The following is a 20,829-nucleotide window of genomic DNA, read 5'->3' as shown; positions in this document are numbered from 1 at the left end:
TTCCCATTTTACAGATGAGAAATGAGGTTCAGAAAAGATTTCCAAGCTCAAACAGCCAGAAAGCAGAACTGGAACAGGAATAGATAACAATCTTTTTTTTTTTTTAATTTACTTTTTTAATGTTTATTTATTTTTGACAGAGAGAGAGACAGACAGACAGACAGACAGACACAGAGCATGAGCGGGGGAGGGGGCAGAGAGTGAGGGAGACACAGAATCCGAAGCAGGCTCCAGGCTCCGAGCTGTTAGCACAGAGCCCGACGTGGGGCTCGAAACTCACAGACAACGAGATAATGACCTAAGCTGAAGTCGGACGCTCACCGACCGAGCCACCCAGGTGCCCCAGGAACAGATACAATCTGGATTATAAATCCTTGGATTATAACAACCATGTTAAAAAAAAAAAAAAAAAAAAAGACAACAACTACAACAACAAAAAAAACCCCGTTTTTTCTTTCCATACCATGCTACTTTTCCATGTAGAGACAGGAGGCATATTTTAGTAATCTTTCCATTCCCCTATGCCTGGTCTTACCTTCCTATCTTCCTACATCAAAGCCAATGCAAACAGACCTCTGATCTGTATCTCAAAATGCTTTGTGCAGTTTTTATGCCAAGGGAATAACATAGATTTATTACTAGGTTATACAGGAGAAATCCAGAGAAATAATAGGCCTTCCCCCACCCCCTGCTAATTTGTGAATCACATAGCACAGACAGCTGTTTTTTAGTTACATACCTCTCTTGAAATTTCCAAGTGCTTTTCAGCAAAATGCATTGCTTGATCATGATTCCCTAGAGCTGTGTATGCATTTCCTAAGCTCCAACATGCTCTTCCTTCACCAATTCTACAAAACAATTCAAAGCTAATATATAGTTATATGAAAGGAGAGCTGTGTGTAGAATAAAAGCTATTTAGCAGTAATTAATGGTATAAACAATGTTTTGGATTTGTTTTTTTTTTAAATATATGAAATTTATTGTCAAATTGGTTTCCATACAACACCCAGTGCTCATCCCAAAAGATGCCCTCTTTAATACACATCACCCACCCCCCATTAGCCCTCAGTTTGTTCTCAGTTTTTAAGACTCTCTTATGCTTTGGCTCTCTCCCACTCTTGGATTTGGTCTTTCATATAAAGAACATACTATCACACCACTGGAGACATATTAGAATACCCAGATAATACCAAACTCAGAGTCAAGCAAAAAATGGGAAACGTCCTTTTCAAACATACAATTTATTATAAAATAATAAAATCTAATAGGTCTTCTAGTTAAACTGCCCATTTTCTTTCCATGACAGCCCTACCAGGTAATCATTCAGTCCAGGTTTGAACACCACTGGGGAGAGAGAATGTACTACCTCTTGAAGTAACATATTTCATTTTGAACAATTACAGAAAAGCAGTTCTTCATACTGAAGTAAAAATCTCTTTCTAAAGCAAACATCACAGACTAAATGCCTGCACAGATTCTGTTTTATCATACAGTTTTTTATTAAAAAAAATAGCCACCAATATTTAAAAATCAGAAGATTTCAAATAAAACTCAGGACTTCCAGCTTCTCTTGAAAACAGAGGAGTACCTGGACATTACAGACCCTTGGTCCTGCCTGGCATCAGTTAGCTGGAGCTGAGTAACAGCTGTCCCCTTACGCTGGGCCTTATCTCTAAGATCACCACAATTCCCACACTGTTCTAGTCAGGAGGACCTTTGCAGGCAACCAAGTTTGTGACCTACTTATTGATCTTGGTTCAAGGCTATATAGACCATCGCAAACTCCTATGACATGCTAGCCCTTCAAGCAGTAACGTACAGAGAAGGTAACTAAAACAGAAGAAATTCCTTAAAAAAGAATTAAAAAGAAAACAAAGGAAACAAACTTAAAAACAAAGGAAAAATTCTAAGGATTCAATAATGCATCTATATTTTACTATAATTATAGTAGGGAGCTGTATAACTTACCTATCATTTAGCTCTTGAGCAATTGCTAAGTGCTTCAGATGATAATCAATGGCCTTTTCATAGTCTTGAAGCAAAGTGTATGTATTTCCGAGACTATAGCAAGACTGTGCTTCTACAGCTCTGTCTTTAAGCTGTCGAGCCAATAGCAGTGTCTTTCTAAAAAAAGAAATTAATTCTTACATAATGATCATTTTTATTTTTGGCTATAATAATCATAAAATAAAACACTCATTTTTCTTCCTGCCTCTAAAGTAAATTTATTTTAGAGTTTAATATCTCATACTTTTTCCATTACTTTCAGACAAAATGAAGTTGTTTTGGAAACACAAAAACCAAATCTAGACTCTCAGAATAAATTTGAGAGCCCTATTAAATATTCTTCAGAGAAAAGGAATACTGACACAAGACCAAGTGTCTCTAAAAAAACTATCCAAGTTGTAGTGGCAATAGCTTAAAAGTAAGAAAATTTCGTCCACATAACCTCTCTTTTCAATTATACTGTTGTCTTTGCATTTTGTCAAAATTCAAAACATAGTACTCAAAATTCTAATGTGTAGAATGTGTACAATCAGTAGTCACTGATTCATGAAAAATATTAAATACCACATTTAAACATTAACCAGATTCTACCTAACACACACTGAATCAATGAGAACCTCGTGTCCCAGTTAAGAGTGTGGACCCTAAAGTTAGAATGGGTTCAAATCCCAACTTTGGCAATTATTAGCTCTGTCACAGGGCAAGTCACTCAAACTCTCTGTTTCCTCATCTGTAAAATGGGGAAAATACCTCACAGGGTTTTGTGAGGATGAAACAAATTAGTATATATGAAGTGCTTAGAATGGCATCTTGCTCACAGGAGATGGTAACAAATGTAAATACTGTTTTGATTATTATTATCAGCACTTAAGCCTACAGATGCTTTAGATCCAGTAACTTAAATGACTCCTACAGTTTCTGCCAAACAGTACAAATATTTCATGTGATTTATAATTACACAAAAAATAGGTATATGATAGATAATATAGTTTTAAGCAAACAAGCCTGAAATTTTATATTTAATGGTGATACCTTCAAAGCTGTCACCTTGGGAGACCACACACTTATTCTAACACTGCCTCCTCTCAAACATTTTTGCAAGACTTCTGGAATTGCTTTGAGGTCCTGGAGTATTTTTCTGGCACACCATTATTCTTTGACGATATAATTTGTAAATATTCAGAAGTCCTTCTGGAACAAATTCAATTGCTAAAGTAGGTTTACCAAACTGCTACTACTACTGCTTTCTATCCTGAAGGATAGCGATTTAAAACATTAAGATAGCCTTCTTGTGCAGTCCTGAGAGTTCTGAGTTTTAGCCTGCTTATGGAGAGGGCAGTGGGAAGAAGTTTCATTACTTCATACTCCTGTTCTTTACTCAAACAGCCACCATCCACTTTATTGCAGAACTTTTAAGTATTTAATACAAGTAGATCATCTATTAAGACATTTCCATGTCTTTTGGCTTTAAAATATAAGAAACTTTTATATTTAAAATCAAAATATAGGGGTGCCTGGCTGGCTCAGTCCGAACAGCATCCAACTCTCAGGGTCAGGAGTTTGAGCCCCACGTTGGGTGTAGAGCTTACTTAAATAAATAAAACTTAAAAAAATAAATCAAAATAAAATCAAAATCAAACTACATATTCCTTATATAGTAATGTATTTTATTTAGGAGGATATCTTATATCTAACTAATCAACGAACAAATATTAACCATTAGTCAATGTTTAAAGTAGGGTAGAATGACATTCTAGTTTTTAAGATGGACCTAAAGCAATTTTACCTTTTGTTTTTAGATGACAAACTATCCCAAACCCTCTCACACTGGATTCTTTAACAATAAAATACAACTCAATCATTGTATCTTTGGTTCAAACTGGCTTCTGCCTAAGGTCTATATGGGCCTTCAATCCCCACTAATTAGAGAAAACTCCAAACTAGAAAGCACAGACCAGACAATCTCAAACAGTCTACACTTTCCTATTATCTATGTGTCAAGTCTATTGAAAGACCAGAAAGACCCTTCCCAGAAGAAGCTAGGTTTGCCAACTCCTCAGGCAAGTGAATGGGGGCCTCAGTTTATGGTGAGGCTCAAAGATGGGCAGGAGAGGGTGGGTGAAATGTTCAACATGAGGGTACAATGGTGGGGAAGAATTAAGTGATCACTGATGAAAACTAGGGCATATTTTTGTTACCAGACTTTCTTGTGGCTTTTTGCAAACACATAACTGGGTGAAAAAAAGCATATAAATATACATACCCCACACACTAAACAGGTTTAAAAGACTTTAAAAGTTTAGAATTTCATTTAAAAACAGTTTTAAAGATAAAAACTAACAAAAATATAAAGGAGTCATACTGCTATGATTAAATCAAAGGTACAATATTTATTTAGGACTATGAGCCACGTCCTATGCAAAGTAAATGCTTAATATATTCTTTCATTCAATCCTCACAACAATCCCAAAAGCATCGTCCGTTGCTTTTGGGCATCATCCGTTACAGATGAAGAAATTGAGTCTTAGAAGTATAAGTTCCTGCTGCTAGTATGTGCAAAAAGCAAGTTTTAAACCCAAAGTCTATGATTTTATAGGACTGCATAACTATTCATTTTACATTTATCTATAGAAATATTAGACTAACTTGTAGTATTCAGAGGCAGTTTCAAATTCACCAAGAAATATATATGCATTTCCAAGGTTGCTATATGCTCTTCTTTCAGCTGCTTTATCTCCAAATTCTTTTGCAATAAGGAGACGCTGAAACAGAAAATTCAAGTTAGATATAGCTATAACAAAACTAAAGAATAATCTAATCACTATTCAGAACACTGATGGGGAAAATGATCTGGCCTCAAAGCCTTGCACTATACCTGTTCATGGGCTATAACCGCATCCCTGAAGTTGCCAAGGAGGTAATGTGTGTTTCCAAGATTTCCAAAGGCACGTCCTTGGGCTGCTCGGTCACCCAAAGCAGTCACTAGTGATAGGTTTTCCCTAAATGATAACAAAAGTTGTGAAAAAACACGTTTGAGAAAAAAATGTATTGATTTAATTTACAAATCAAATTCTTATCAAAAAAATTTCTAAGCTTACAGTCATAGTGTAAATTTTAGAGGTATATGTATGATGGAGGATGATTATGGGAAATAAATGGGAACACTTTACTGAACCATTCAGGCAGGTTTCTGTCCAGAGTCAAGGACAGAGTCAATCTTGGAACCGTTACAGCTAAGAAGTTCTATGAAATTCTACTGATAAAACTAAATTTACTCAAAATAGTTTAGACTAACGATTGATATTTCTTGTTTTTGCCACTAAGTGGCACCGGTTAACAATTTAAAGGAAAGCTTTCCTGGGGAGGGGATTACTCTATTCCAACACTGTAACATTTTAGCAGCGGATTTGATGGTTTATTTTTACTTGCTAGTCCAGAATTCTAAAACCTTTCCCAAACTTAAAAACGTATTACTGGATAAAGAATGTAGAGCAGGTCCAAGCCTTAGGTGGGCCACAGGACTGCATCAGTGCTACTTACTCATAATAATCCACAGCTGCCTGCAGAGCATTTCTCACGTCTTCTGGAAATTCTCCCATGTCTTGAGGACCAGGGCAGGCAAAACTTTTCCCTTTGGCATGATACACATTTCCAAGATTGTAAAGTGCTCTTGCTTCTCCCACCTAGATGAAGATATCAACAGAGTTTACATTTTGAAATCAGAAGCCAGGTATTATAATGCTTATCACATATATTTATTTATAATTATCCTTGATGGTCAAGAGAAAGAAATGTTTATGATGGCCATCCATACAACCAAATAAATGATTACTTATGAAAGAATGTCTACTATTTTTTCTCCACTATTTAAAATTTTTTACTTCTATTTTTCTATGAATATTTTCTTCATTGGTATTAACTTTTAGATAAACTACAGAATAATTAAGTAAAATTAAAACACAAAGCAATTTCAAATAAAACATTTGGCCCACTATGTAATATTCCTTATTACCTTGTCATTAAGCTCTCTGGAAATATCTAGGTGTCGCTGACAACAAACTACAGCTTCATCAAAATTCCCAAGAACTTTTAAGGTGTTTCCCAGATTACCGCTAGCTTTGGCTTCCCCCAGCTGATCTCCAATAGTCCTGGGGGGGGGGGGGGGAAAGCAAATGGTGTTAAAAATAAAGCAAGCAGCCAGAGTGTAGTTTTCCCTAGAGGACAACTGACATGCTTTAGGTAAAAGGACCTGTTATTAGCCCTGAAACCTACTTTAAATAAAAATGTAAAACTTATGTTTCTGTATTTAAATGTAATTAATTTTCATTCATTTAATTAAACTCTAGTGTCATTTCACTACTATTAAATCATTTAATTAAACTGTGATCAGCCTAAAGTTTTAAAACGCAGTGCTACTGAATCAGAACTCACTAAAATGTATTAAGTTCATTTTTTTAATTGAATAAACATTTTTTTTTTTTTCAACGTTTATTTATTTTTGGGACAGAGAGAGACAGAGCATGAACGGGGGGAGGGGCAGAGAGAGAGGGAGACACAGAATCGGAAACAGGCTCCAGGCTCTGAGCCATCAGCCCAGAGCCCGACGCGGGGCTCGAACTCACGGACCGCGAGATCGTGACCTGGCTGAAGTCGGACGCTTAACCGACTGCGCCACCCAGGCGCCCCTGAATAAACATTTTTTAAGAAACATTCAAGGAGAAAGAGTATTAAAAAGCTTAAGTTAATTACCTTGCTAGAGTTAAATCATGATGATGGTATTCTAATGCTTTGGCATAATCATGCAAATAGAAATAAGCATTGCCCAGCTGGCTGTAAATAGCACTAAGTGTTTTTAGGTCTTCAGTTCCAACTTGAACTGCAGCTTCAAAGAAGGACACACCAGCACGGCAGTCTCCTGACTTACACAGACGTTCCCCTTCCAAGGCCAGTTCTAGGCAAGAAGCTTCCATTCTATAAAATTACATAGGACAGACATTTACAACATTATATTATAACTGCACCACAGTTATTTTTAACTTCAGGTAATACAATTTTAATGTTGGCTGTGTCTACTCTTGCTTAGAAGAGCTGCCTCTATAATTAAAGTATATATACATTATTGATAAAACAGTAAACTATTATTTATAGCATGAGCTAATTTGCCTAATCAAATGTCTCTGAGCCCCAGATGTCTTTTATATAGGATAGCTAAATACCTCTATATGGAGCCCATTTTAATTGGCCCACCCAGAGCAACCCACTTCACCAATGAGAAAACCTAAAGTAGTGTTTCCTAAAGTATTCTGAGTTGTGGCAGACTTATGGACTTCCTCAGAGTGTGGGAGAAAACAGGTACCTGGGGAAGGTGATGTCCTATAATTAATACTCTTCTCTATCTAGGTATCTAAGTGATCTACTCAGCCATACATCAAGCCCTCCTACCATCCCTATCTCTTTCTCTGTCTCAAACACTCACACACACTCCTTTCTGTCCTTACCACCACATGGTATCTCTACCTCAGAAAAAAAAGGAGCAAAGTATTTTGATCTATAAGGCATACTTCTATAAGAGAACTAAGTGACAAGAAACTTTGTTAGAAAGCAATAATTTAAATATTTTCAGAAAGTCTAATTCTCAAAGTCTGTCACTGGATTTTTAAAAGCTAGAAGAATTAAGTTATTTTAAATCTTCATTGGAGAAAAAGCAATGATACTTTAGGTTCTAATCCTAGATTTTAGAAGGTGACTTTTACCAAAGTTGCCACTGTGTTTCTTTAACATTTTTATGATTTCTGCCATGTTTATATTTTACATAATCATACACTTAAGTGTGTTTCTACAATTTGGCAAATTTCTTTGAAATCGGCACATGTAATTTTTAAAAATCTGGCTTCAAAGCAGTATCCATGGAACTGTGAGGAGTTTGGTGTGATACTTATTTTCTAATGCACATTAAAACAAATATGTAAGTATTAAAATAAAAAAGTAAAATTACCTTATGTAACACCAGTGGTAGGGACACATATCACCCTTTGGGAAACTCTGATTAAGCTCATCAAGCATTCTAATTTTGTTGAGCAGCATGAAATTACTCCTTACTGGAATTAGCTTTGAACAACTCTAACAGAGTAGTGATTCCTGATCCTGGCTGCACCACAGCAGAGCTCATATGGAGTGCTTTTTAAAGCTCTCAATGCTGGGTCCCACTCTCTAGGTATGAGGTCTGGCTCATAGTATTTTTTAAACACCCCCAAGTAATTCCAACATATAAGCCAGAGTTGAGAATCACTGCTTTAACAAGAAATAGAAATTAAACCACAACTCGCCCTAAAGTCATTCAAATAGGATTATACTTTTGTATTTCTAGTAGCAGGCCAATCAATTAACATGTTTCTTCAGATGCTGTCTTTTAGCCTATAAAACTTCAAGGTTCCTTAAAGCCATAAATTAAAATGGGATTGCAAAAGTGGAAAATAAATCTGATAAAGAGAAAAGTCTGGACTAAGATTAACAGATCCAATTGCAAAGGTTCAAAGCAGACTTTTGGTTATGTAGCAGATTTATGTAGTCATCTATGATAGGTAAATTTCAAGTTTTACATCCAGGTATCCTTTTTTTATAATTCAAGTAATTAAGTAAAAGGATACAGTGTGATCACAATTACACTAGTGATTTCACCCCCACTTAATGGATTTAGGCAAAATAATGCAAGTGAACCTCTACTTAATATTTTGCTTCAACATTAGACCAATTATATACAAAGAAGAAAGATCTAAAGCACACAGAAAAATTAATCAGTTAAACCAGAAAACTTAGAATTTTTGCTATATTTACTTACTTATAATTTTTTTTTAATGTTCATTTATTTTTGAGGGAGAGAGAGACAGCACAAGCAGGAGAGGGGCAGAGAGAGAGAGGGAGACACAGAATTCGAAGCAGGCTCCTGGCTCTGAGCTGTCAGCACAGAGCCTGACACGGTGCTCAAACTCCCAAACTGCGAGGTCATGACCTGAGCCAAAGTTGGACACTTAACTGACTGAGCCACCTAGGCACCCCTGCTATATTTATATTTCATGTCATTTCAAATTAATAAAACCAATTTTCATCTTTCACAAGTAAAAACTGCCCTTTAAAACTGTATTTTTGAGGGGCACCTGGGTGGCTCAGTGGGTTGAGTATCCAACTTCAGCTCAGGTCATGATCTCGCTGTCTGTGAGTTCAAGCCCTGCATCAGGCTCTGTGCTGACAGCTCAGAGCCTGGACCCTGTTTCAGATTCTGTGTCTCCCTCTCTCTCTCTGCCCCTCCCCCACTCATGCTCCGTCTCTGTCTCTGTCAAAATTAAATATTTAAAAAAACTGTATTTTTGAAAATTAGGGACTTCATAAAGAAAAAGATTATTTTTGAGGTTTTATGAGGTTATTGCTGTATTTTGTGTATGAAGAGAAATGAGGCAGTACAAAGACTACTATGTAAAAAATGTGATTTTCTTAAAGGATTCTTTGGCTAGACTGGCTACCTAAACTAGGTGTCTTTATTTGTCTGAATACTGAAACCACTGAACTTTCAAGAATTACCATAGTAAAAAAAAATTGGAAAAGATATTTTTACATATAAAATACTTTTTCTATTAAAAATTTTTAACTTAAGCATGATTCTAATTATGTAAGAAAATTATATATTGAGCAATTTCACTGGTAGGAATTGATCTTAAAGTTTTATGTACACAAATTCAAGAATATATATGTGAAAGGACATTCACAGCAGCAAAAACACACACACACACACACAACTTAAATGTCCATCAATAGAGTATTAAGGAAAATTACACGCCACTGTACAATTGAATACTAATAATGGCACATGATTTCACTGAAGGAGAAGTAGAGAAATAGTTACATACGGCAGCACCATCAGTTCAAGATGATTAGCTGGCTGGCCAGGAAATTAGGGACAAGGCAGAACTGGCTATTCATAGATAAGACATGTAAAAATTGGAAGTTTACAACATGTTTGCCTATATCCATATAAACCAGAGAAGTGTCTTCTTCAAATAAACATCTTCACCACAAATATTTGACTTTCTGGTTTGAAACTTACACAACGTTTTACCGGAACCATCAATCCAAATTATGTATGTAACAAAATTTAGCTGCAGACTGAATTTATAGCTACAAATTTTTAAAAAGACATTTTAGATAATTTCATTAGAAACAGTGACAGCAAACTGGAGCCCTGCTGGCTGCTCAGCTGTCTCTGAAGTCCATGAAGTAAGAATGTCCTATAAGAGAAACTACCTTGGAAAAGTTATTTCAGTAAGTAATTCCCAAAATAAAGTCCCCAACTCTCTAGTAATGATTAATTCTGAGATATATTGTAGCTCTGGTATGTTTTATTAGAAAAGAAGTCAACATTTTGGCAAAATCTCCAACACCTAAAATCAAATATATCTAATTGCATAATAGTCAAGGCAGGTTGGCTTATAAATTTTTTAGAAGATCATTAAATAGTAAGGGAGAAAGTAATTTCATATCCTCTCTCTATGAGAGAATAGAATTACTTCATTTGTTTACCAGCTGGGTTGGAAACAAAGAACACACTCAGAGTAGAAGACAAACCGGGAAAATACCTCCATTAAAATACATCCCACATACAAAGTTTCTTTTATTCTTCCTAATGGCCTAACTAGTTGTAGAATCAAAGAAAGTACATTCCTAATAACTACAAATAAGCACAGTACTACTATACTTAACTGAAATGTTTTCATTTTGCCAAAATGTTATAATTATAGTTATAATTCCTCATTTTTTGCACAAACCCATGTCATTTCAATTTAATTTTTATATTTTTAATTATTATTACTATTCACTTTTCTTCCACGCTAGATTTTTCCTTTACCTTCTTAATTTTAGTTTCTTGTGTTCATAGTATATCAATGAAAGCAAGAGAGGATTAAAACCTCAATGCTACATCATTTAAAAAGATTTCATACAGATTATGTTCAAATTTGACCCTCCCCTCAAAAGGTTTACATAACTATTTAAGAATAAACAATGGGATTGAGGTCTCAGGCTTCAATACGAGAGTGTTCTGCATCTTCTCCACTGTGCTGTCTTCTATAGCTGTCAAATCTCTTTACAGACCTTAGTTCCACCTTCCATGTGTTCTAATTGGGCATGGATCTTTTCCATTACCAATCCTACCTCCCACAAACAATTTTCATCCATTCTGTTTACCACATATATCTATTCTAGTTTACTTGCAAAAGGGAAAGTAGTATAAATTTACCTTGATTTAGATTTAAGTTTTGATTGGTAACTTAGTTTTAAAAGTGATTTTACTGTATATTATATTAAGTTAAATTCTCAAAATAACCTTCTTGAGAATTACTGTAGAGGTATTACTACAGAAGAGGAAATTGATGCTCAGACAGGTTGAGTGACCTATTAAGATCATAGGACTGCAAAGCTAAGAAATGAAATCCTGTCTTTGTCTCTAAATCCAATGCTCTTTCCACTATTCAACATTACCTCAAACTCAATATTCCTCAAATACTCTTCAGGAAAGAATATTAACCACTACATTTACCTAGCAAAATTAAAGAATTCAACACCAAAACTGTATTCCTTTACAAATTGTGTGCAATAGTCTAATTTTTACAATATGAAAGTTACTGAAGTAGGAACAAATACAAGAGAAATACAAGAGAAACTAGTTTACTAATGAACCTGATACATCCATCTTTCAACATCAACAATTACCAATATATAATATTACCAGTGTGTTTCATCTCTATTTCCATCCTCACTCTCTAACCCTAGATTCTTTTAAAGTAAATTCCAGAAAGCATATGATTTCATTTGTAAATATTTTAGTATGTATCTCTAAAAGAGTCATTTTCAAAAAAAATTAATACTATCATGCCTAAGAAAACTAATTATAATTACTTTAAAAACAATCATATATTGTTAAAACATTTTTTTTGTTTATTTTTTAGAGACAGCGTGAGTGGGCGAGGGGCAGAGGGCGATAGAGGCACAGAATTTGAAGCAGGCTCTAGGCTCTGAGCTGTCAGCACAGAGCCCGACATGGGGCTTGAACTCATAAACTGTGAGATCATGACCTGAACCGAAGTTGGCCACTTAACCGACTGAGCCACCCAGACACCCCCATCATATATATACTGTTTTAAAGCTTAGAAACTAACTTCATTTTACTATCAGTCTCCATTTCTCTCTACCTTCATAAATAGGTCACAAAATATTTCATAAAGTATTCTAATATCTCTCAGGAGGTTCCTTAGTGTCTAAAGAATTATTCTATTTCAAAATTACAAACTCACTGTGTCACACAATGTTCTCCAAGGATGGATGAAGACTTCCAAAATGAAAGAACAAGAAGGATAAAACAATATATGCTACCTGTTTACCAGAGCAGAGTAATAACTTATACCAGGCCATGAGTCCTAACATAAAGGATAAAAAGTATTACCTGCAATTATACAATAATCCAATATACAGAATATATATCAATATACAGAACGCTGATCCTAAAGCACTGAAGAAGCTAAAGCTTTGTTTGGCATATTGGGATTTGGTTTTTTGTTTGTTTCTGTTTTTGTTTAAGCCTAATCTCATGACCTTGAGATTAAGACCTGAGCTGAGATCAAGTTGGATGTTTAACTGGCTGAGCCACCCAAGTCCCCCATGGCATATTCTTACTAAAAATAGTTACAGTGTTTAAAGTTTCGTTTGGTGAAGTCCTATACCAATACACAACTATGTCTGACCTATGCTATATCATAGAAAAAGGACAAATCTAACTTTCCCATAGGTAGATGTATAATCCACTCCCCCTTACCTGCTGCTCTTACACAGTATTAAGAAGTATACCACTCTTGAAAATGTTTAGCAAGATGAAATCTTACTTACTAGGTTCAACTGATAGTTATGTCCAGTGAAGTTCAATATACATTCCATCACACGTGCACTATGAGTCAGATAACATGCTTAGCATCATGGCTGCCCTAAGGAAGTTAATGATCAAAGGGAGGGGTCAAAGAGGACACAAACTTATAAACAGATCAAATGAATTTTAATATAGTTGATGCAAAGAAAGAGATATGCAAAGGATGTTATGGGAGCAAACGGAGGGCACATAGCCAAACTATGGCATTTGGAAGTGGTTTCCAAGAGTAGATAATTCAAGTCATAGAGTGCATCATGAGCAAAGGCACAGAGACACGGAACAGCAAGACATGTATAGGAAACCAGAGCTCAAAGTGCAAGGCTAGGACTGGAAGAAAGTAAGAACAAAGGAATACACAGATGCTAGAAAAAGGAAGATATTGTATACTATGTTAAGCTTGGCTCTGCCCTACAGGTGACTAGGAGGCACTAGTGATTAAGCAGAATTTGCACAGTTAGCTCTGTTTTTAGAGTGAGCCCCCTAGTGGCAAATTAAAAAGATGGCTTCTAAGAGGTGAGAATGGAGAATGGAGTGAGTCTAGAGGAAGATGAAGGGGGCCTAAACCACAACAGTGATAGGGAGGATACAGATGGGGTAGATAATTCCGAGCAACATTTAGGAGATAAAACTGACATGACTTCACAATGGATACAGAGAATGAGAAGCGGAAAAAAGCATGTAAGATAACTCCCAAACTTCTGGAACCATGCCCAAAAGGGTAGAGTTATATTAAAAGCTCATTTTAATTATGTTGAATGTCCCCCATTTCTTTATTCAAAACTTTTTTATTTTTATAAATTTTTTTAATGTTTATTTTTGAGAGAGAGAGAGAGAGAGAGCGCGACCGTGCACAGGGGAGGGGCAGAGAGAGAGGGAGAGACACAGAACTCAAAGTGGGCTCCAGGCTCTGTGTTGTCAGCACAGAGCCCGACATGGGGCTTGAACTCACGAACTGTGAGATCATGATCTGAGCTGAAGTCGGACACTTAACCAACTGAGCCACCCAACTGCCCCTAAAACTTTTTTATTTTTAATAGAAATACCCTCATATTACAGACTATACAGACTTCCTTGGCACCATGCCCTAACACAAATCTGCCCCAAAGTACAATACATCTATTTCTTAAATGTGTGTTAAGATATCTAGGATTTGGCGGGGCGCCTGGGTGGCGCAGTCAGTTAAGCGTCCGACTTCAGCCAGGTCACGATCTCACGGTCCGTGGGTTGGAGCCCCGCGTCGGGCTCTGGGCTGATGGCCCAGAGCCTGGAGCCTGTTTCCGATTCTGTGTCTCCCTCTCTCTCTGCCCCTCCCCCGTTCATGCTCTGTCTCTCTCTGTCCCAAAAATAAATAAACGTTGAAAAAAAAAAAAAAAAGATATCTACGATTTGGCAACCAACACCTTCAACTTATTAGATATGCTGAATAATCCTCACTGCTACAAGTTTTATTTACTATTAGCTTATGACATTTATGTTAAAGAATCTATTAGTATTCTAATCACCTTACTAATGGTTACATGCCTTTCATTCTAATATTTATGTTTATGTTCATTATATAGTTTAGTGCAATGACCAGAACTTCTAGAATAAAAGTTAAATAATGATGGGGGCACATGGGTGGCTCAGTCAGTTAAGCATCTGCCTTCAGCTCAGGTCACGATCTCACAGTTCATGAGTTTGAGCCCCACATTGAGCTCTCTGCTGACACTGCAGAGCCTGCTTCAGATCCTCTGTCCCCCCCCCACCTCTCTGCCCCTCCCCTGCTCATACTTTGTGCTCTTTCTCTCCCTCTCAAAAATAAACAGAAATTTTAAAATAAAAAAGATATCATTGCTTTGCTCCTAAATGTATCCGAAATGTCACTAATATTTTATCATTAAATATTAACCTATTAGTTTATCATGTTAAGAAAGTACCCATCCATTCCGTTACTGACTTTAATTTTTTTCAACGTTTTTTATTTATTTTTGGGACAGAGAGAGACAGAGCATGAACGGGGGAGGGGCAGAGAGAGAGGGAGACACAGAATCGGAAACAGGCTCCAGGCTCCGAGCCATCAGCCCAGAGCCCGACGCGGGGCTCAAACTCACGGACCGCGAGATCGTGACCTGGCTGAAGTCGGACGCTTAACCGACTGCGCCACCCAGGCGCCCCCCGTTACTGACTTTTTAAAAAGTTCACTTATAAAAGATCACCAACAAAAACTGAAACATAAAAATTAGGTCATTCACATATGGTCCTATTACAAATCCAGCTTTTACCTCAAACATTTAGAAACAGATTTTATTTTTATACCTGTATTATAAGTTACAAAATATAAAGTAACTACTCATAAATTCTTCCAAAAAATGTTAATAAACGATAATATATAATTGATCTCTACCACTATTTTCCTATAGAAAAGATATAAAATCTTACCACAACAAAAAGAAAATATAGTTTATAGGAGATACTAACTACAGCTAGTATATTTTGAATATATTCAAATTTAAATTTGAAATGATCAGAGTGAAATACATGTTTAATAAGGATTAAAAGTCACCCACTAAGAAAGTAGTGGTCTTACCTGTAACGAACATGAAAAGAATGGTCTTCCCTCATGCTTATCAAATTTTCCTCCATCGAGTCATATTATAAGCTGAGTAAAATATGAAATTATTTTATTTTCAGCCAATCCAGTTCTTTACAATGTAGAATTGTTGCAGAACATTGTCCAGTTAGTATATTAATGAGTTGGTGTTAATACATCCTAAGCTCCTGCTTCTTCTTTATTAATAATGAAAGGAGGTCAATGTCAGACAGCTTAAAGGTTCAAAATGTGTCCCAAATCCTTGCATCTTTGGCCCTTTCAGCAGCACTTCAGCAACATTTCTGCAAAAGGAATACAAGATGCTTTGCTTGAAGTCCTATTTTCAAACAATAACCTAAAGTAATTCCAAGCCGTACATAATCACACAGACTGCTGTCATGTCAATCATGGGAGAAAAACAGCAGAGGGCTTAACTGTCATCACACAGCTTCTAAATAAGGATGTAAATGAATAGATGAGATTCATCTGAGGCCTGTACTTTAATTTTTTAAATCGTCCTAAAATACGATAATTTTATGTATTATTTTCTATTTATACACAAATTTAGAAGAATGTGTTAGAGTATCTAAAAACAAAATTATGATACTTCAAGCTTTTAAAAATTGCTATTGTAACAAGTTAAATGAAAAATTGGTAATTATTCGAACAAGTCAAATCCAAACTTTAAATTTATGTCTTCACTATATTTGTGCTGATCATTAGATTATATTTGTATTCCTTTGTTCTCAGAGCATATTCTATTTTTACTTTTTAAGATCTTTAAGATGTTTTTATTACTATTAAGTACAAAAGAAATTTAGAAAATATGTGTATAGTAGAATAACATAACATTTATATAACACCACCCAATTTAAGAAAAACAACAATATTATCACTGCCTTTGAAGTCTCCTGGGTGCCTCAATCTAACCCATCACATCTTCCTTTCCCCTCTAGGGTGATTTCTAAACTGAATTTTGTTCATTATTCCTTTCTTGTCTTTATAACTTTTGTACAATGCTTATATAGGCCTAAAAATCATATCATTTAGTTTTATGTGGTTTTACTTAACATTATGTTTCTGAGATTCATCTTGTTGCACATAACTACAGTTTGCATATTTTTACTGCTGTGGACCAAATATATTTTTATTCTGCTACTGATGGGCATTTGGATTGTAATTTTTGGATTTTTTGCTACTACTAAAGTACTGTTATGAACATTGGTAGTAATAACTCAATGTACTGGTTAAAAACTACAGCAGATAAGCTAAAGAGAGAATGAGTGAACTAGAAGGATATCTGAAGAAATTATCCTGACATTCACAAATAGATTAAATAGACAAAAAAACACTGAAGAGCAGTTCAAGATTTTTTTTTTTTCCCAACATTTATTTATTTTTGGGACAGAGAGAGACAGAGCATGAACGGGCGAGGGGCAGAGAGAGAGGGAGACACAGAATTGGAAACAGGCTCCAGGCTCTGAGCCATCAGCCCAGAGCCCGATGCGGGGCTCGAACTCACGGACCGCGAGATCGTGACCTGGCTGAAGTCGGACGCTTAACCGACTGCGCCACCCAGGCGCCTCTAAAGAGCAGTTCAGAGAACAGGAAGACAAAATGAGAGGCTCTGACAGAGGTCTAATAATAGTACTAGATGGAAAAAACAAAGAAAAGTAAAGGCAAAATCTTCAGTGATAAAGAGAATTTTTCAGAATTGAAGACAGATTGATAAAGCACACTAAGTCCTAAACAGGATAAATAAAAATGAATCCCATACCCAGATCTATCACAGAGAAACTACAGAACATCAGATATAAACTATAACTTCTAAGGTAACAACTGACAGAAACAAAGAAGATATATGTATGTGTATATATAAATAGATGTAATTTATAAACACACACACACACACACACACACACACACACACACACAAACACAATTATTAAGTCCTGGAATCTCAATGTTATAAACAACACTATAGGTAAATTAGGCTAACATTTTACTACCTCATTCCCGGAAAAGTCTTAAGGCAGCTAATCCTAATTTTGAATAGTCTTTTTAGAAAGTTGTTCCATACTTTGAATAATCTTTCCATTTCTACCTATTTTTTCCCTTCTCCATCCAATAAGCCTAATTCCTTTTGCACATCATCCTTTTAAATATTTCAACTAGGGATGCCTGGGTGGCTCTGTCGGTTATGAGTCTGACCCCTGCATTGGGCTCTGTGCTGAAGAGTGCAGAGCCTGCTTGGGATTCTCTCTCTCCCTCTCTCTCTGCCCCTCCCCCATTCAGGCTGTCTCTGTCTCTCTCAAAAATAAACTTTTAAAAATAAATGAATAAATATTTCAACTATAACATAAACTAGACTCTAAATCACACGTACCCACTGCTTTGTTAATCAAGTATGGTTTGAGAGAGGTTAGTAGGAAACAGAGCAGTAAGGATTCCTGAGGAGGAAGAAGGTAGAAGGTGGAAAGGACTAGCTTTTTTTTTTTTTTTAATTTTTTTTTTTTAACGTTTTATTTATTTTTGAGACAGAGAGAGACAGAGCATGAACGGGGGAGGGGCAGAGAGAGAGGGAGACACAGAATCGGAAACAGGCTCCAGGCTCCGAGCCATCAGCCCAGAGCCCGACGCGGGGCTCGAACTCACGGACCGCGAGATCGTGACCTGAGCCGAAGTCGGCCGCCCAACCGACTGAGCCACCCAGGCGCTCCTGGAAAGGACTAGCTTTGGGAATACTGACAAGCTTCCCAGAGGAAATGATGTTTTCATATTAATAACCAGTTTGACACATAAAAAACACAAAATATTATTCCTCTTATCCTTCCCTTGGCCAGCAAAAGAAAGTGTCTTAAGAAATGATGAAAAGACAGGGTAGCAGCTATTAATCCAACAAACTTCTTTTTCTTTTGTTCAGAATTCCATTGTGCCTCCTTAATAATAAAACTCTATTAACACTATTAGTGTAGATATTAACAGCAATAGCTTCAATGTACATCTAGATTACACAACAGCTAAACTGTCAACCAAAAGGTCTTCCCCTATCCACATTGCGGTTTAGGCTATTTAGGCTGTTATTTATAAAATGGGGCAGAAGGTGAAGTACTAGAATAAATTAAATTTTGAATTAAGTTATAACTTAATTGGAATGTTATTTTATCCAGATTATGAAATTCCAAATTTTAGCAATCATTAAAACTATATTAACTTCATACTTATTAAAATGGATACATGTAGTCAAATTAACAAATGTAAATAAATGGAATTGTGAAATACCTTATTTAAGACTGCACAGAGAAACATTTTAAAAATAATTAAAACAAGCAAGAAGATAGAATGTTATTCACCATTTCTGTATGGACAATTTATAACATGGTTTTACCATTCCCAAAAGAAATGTATACCCAAAGAAGTCACTCTTTCATCTACAATCTCCATAATAAAGTAGCATTTCTTATCTTATAATTATTCACTGAACAAGTAATTCTTGATTCAATGATTAATTCTGAAAGAACTCTCTGATTTAGGAACAATGTGTTCATTTACGCTCCACATTACAAAGAGTTAACCCACTTCATATTTAACACACAGTTTATATATTACCAGTGTGACAGTAATAAAATCTGTAATAAATATTAAATTATGTTCATTAGGATAAGAAAATTTAATGACAGGACCAGGAAATGGAATGGAAATTATAGGTTTGAAAGAGTATTAAGAAGTCATCAAATTTAACCTCCTATCTCCATTAAGACTTATAACTAATACTTTACAAGGAACATATATGTGCTTAGTAGTATCTCCCAGGTTTTAAAAAACAATGCTCCTAAAACGTCACTGCTAACAAAAACCCTCAGCATCTTTTGGTCTGAGCATACAGAAATGAAGAGAAAGATATATATTTTTTTCTATATGCTAGAAATTGACAAAAGCATATTGAAAGATAAGCTAGTATATAATTCTGATTGCCTCAATTTTTTTTAAATTTTTTAAAAAATATTTATTTATTTTTGAGAGGGCGAGAGAGAGGGAGAGCATGAGCAGGGGAGGGGCAGAGAGAGGGAAACACAGAACAAGAAGCAGGCTCCAGGCTCCGAGATGTCAGCACAGAGCCCGACGCGGGGCTTGAACTCAGGGACTGCGAGATCATGACCTGAGCCAAAGCCGGATGCTCAACCAACTGAGCCACCCAGGAGCCCCAGCCTCACTTTTAATTACCTGATTAGGAAGTCAAAATAGGCAGACTCCCATTACACAGCTAGGTGGACTTCTAGGCACTGTCCAAGGTATGTAATCAGAGTAAACAATAAATCCTATCCTTACTTTACTCCATCAACAGTAAAATATTTGCAAACTAAGCGATGCGGAAACATAGTACACAGTTACATGTATTATCATTTGTCCTTTCTTTCAATTTATTCAAACTATCCAACTTAAATGCCGATAACCTCTGGTCTGATTCTTTAAGTATCTCTATAAACTGGTAACACTCATCAGACAATAAATATAACTTACTTTTTTTGCCTCCTGGTTAGATAATCTAAATTCTTTAAACTTTGTATCCTAATAATTCCCTGTAAGAAGCAACAGTCAAATTCTCCAAATCCCTTTCAATTGTAATGTTTCAAGTCAGATACAGTAGCCCTTTAACAATTTGGGCAGGGATAAATATGGACAAAGAATCAAGAACACACTTAAAATGAAGTTCTTTTATATTAGACTTAAGGGTACAGGTTATAACAAATACACATCACAGTAATAATGGGGGTAATAAAAAAAGAATGCCAAAATAAAGTCCAATAGAGAGAAAAGTTCAGAGCTTGGTTTTAGTGTGGCAGGTGCTGAGGGAACAAAATAAAAGCAAGAAAAATTATTTTGACATGAGAATACATGACTGACATGGGAAATTAGTGCCTAAAGCAAGGGAAGTCAAACCCTAGAATGGCTGGGTACTTGATTAGGTAATCTAGCTAGGAATACCTAAAGAAAAATGAAAAACAATGGCCACTGATTAGATACGAGAAGTAAAGGTCAAGCAGTAACAAAGAGCATGCCAATATTTCCAATTTTCAAGGTAGATGGAACAGTAGCATTGCACAGTGAATGACAAATCGGATTGCAAGAGGGATACTTCCAAGGTGAGAAAATGGAGTCTTAGACTTTGAGGAGGGAAAAGTGTAATACTTCTTTTAAACTTGTACTTGGTAAAGTCCTATATTCACAAATAATAGCTGGAAAAAATAAAGATATCAAACGACATAATTTGAAATCATATAAAATT

At 35.8% G+C, this 20,829-nt stretch overlaps 1 protein-coding gene across 4 annotated transcripts in view; it reads right to left on the bottom strand.

The window, feature by feature from the left end:
• The window catches only part of GPSM2 (G protein signaling modulator 2), a 48,763-nt gene that overhangs the window by 20,590 nt on the left and 7,344 nt on the right, over nt 1-20,829 (bottom strand). For 3 of the 4 annotated variants that reach the window (XR_015254949.1, XM_086717734.1, XM_086717735.1), the window contains exons 2-8: nt 6,757-6,978; nt 6,020-6,155; nt 5,548-5,690; nt 4,883-5,006; nt 4,654-4,769; nt 1,969-2,124; nt 740-848 (exon numbers count right to left, since the gene is read on the bottom strand). Coding sequence is in view for 3 of the 4 variants with exons in the window: in XM_086717734.1 (XP_086573860.1) it covers nt 740-848; nt 1,969-2,124; nt 4,654-4,769; nt 4,883-5,006; nt 5,548-5,690; nt 6,020-6,155; nt 6,757-6,978 (1,006 nt within the window). In the remaining variant the exon portion in view is untranslated. Of the gene's footprint in view, nt 1-739; nt 849-1,968; nt 2,125-4,653; nt 4,770-4,882; nt 5,007-5,547; nt 5,691-6,019; nt 6,156-6,756; nt 6,979-15,539; nt 15,845-20,829 lie in introns of all 4 variants that reach the window. The other variant, XM_025934921.2, reaches the window with a different exon arrangement.

Source organism: Puma concolor, chromosome C1, assembly GCF_028749965.1.
Source record: "Puma concolor isolate L17-30 chromosome C1, mPumCon1.1.hap2, whole genome shotgun sequence".
In the NCBI taxonomy this organism is placed as follows: Eukaryota; Metazoa; Chordata; class Mammalia; order Carnivora; family Felidae; genus Puma; species Puma concolor.
The sequence above is the reverse complement of the archived record's forward strand: the minus strand, read 5'-3'. Positions and strand labels throughout refer to the sequence as shown.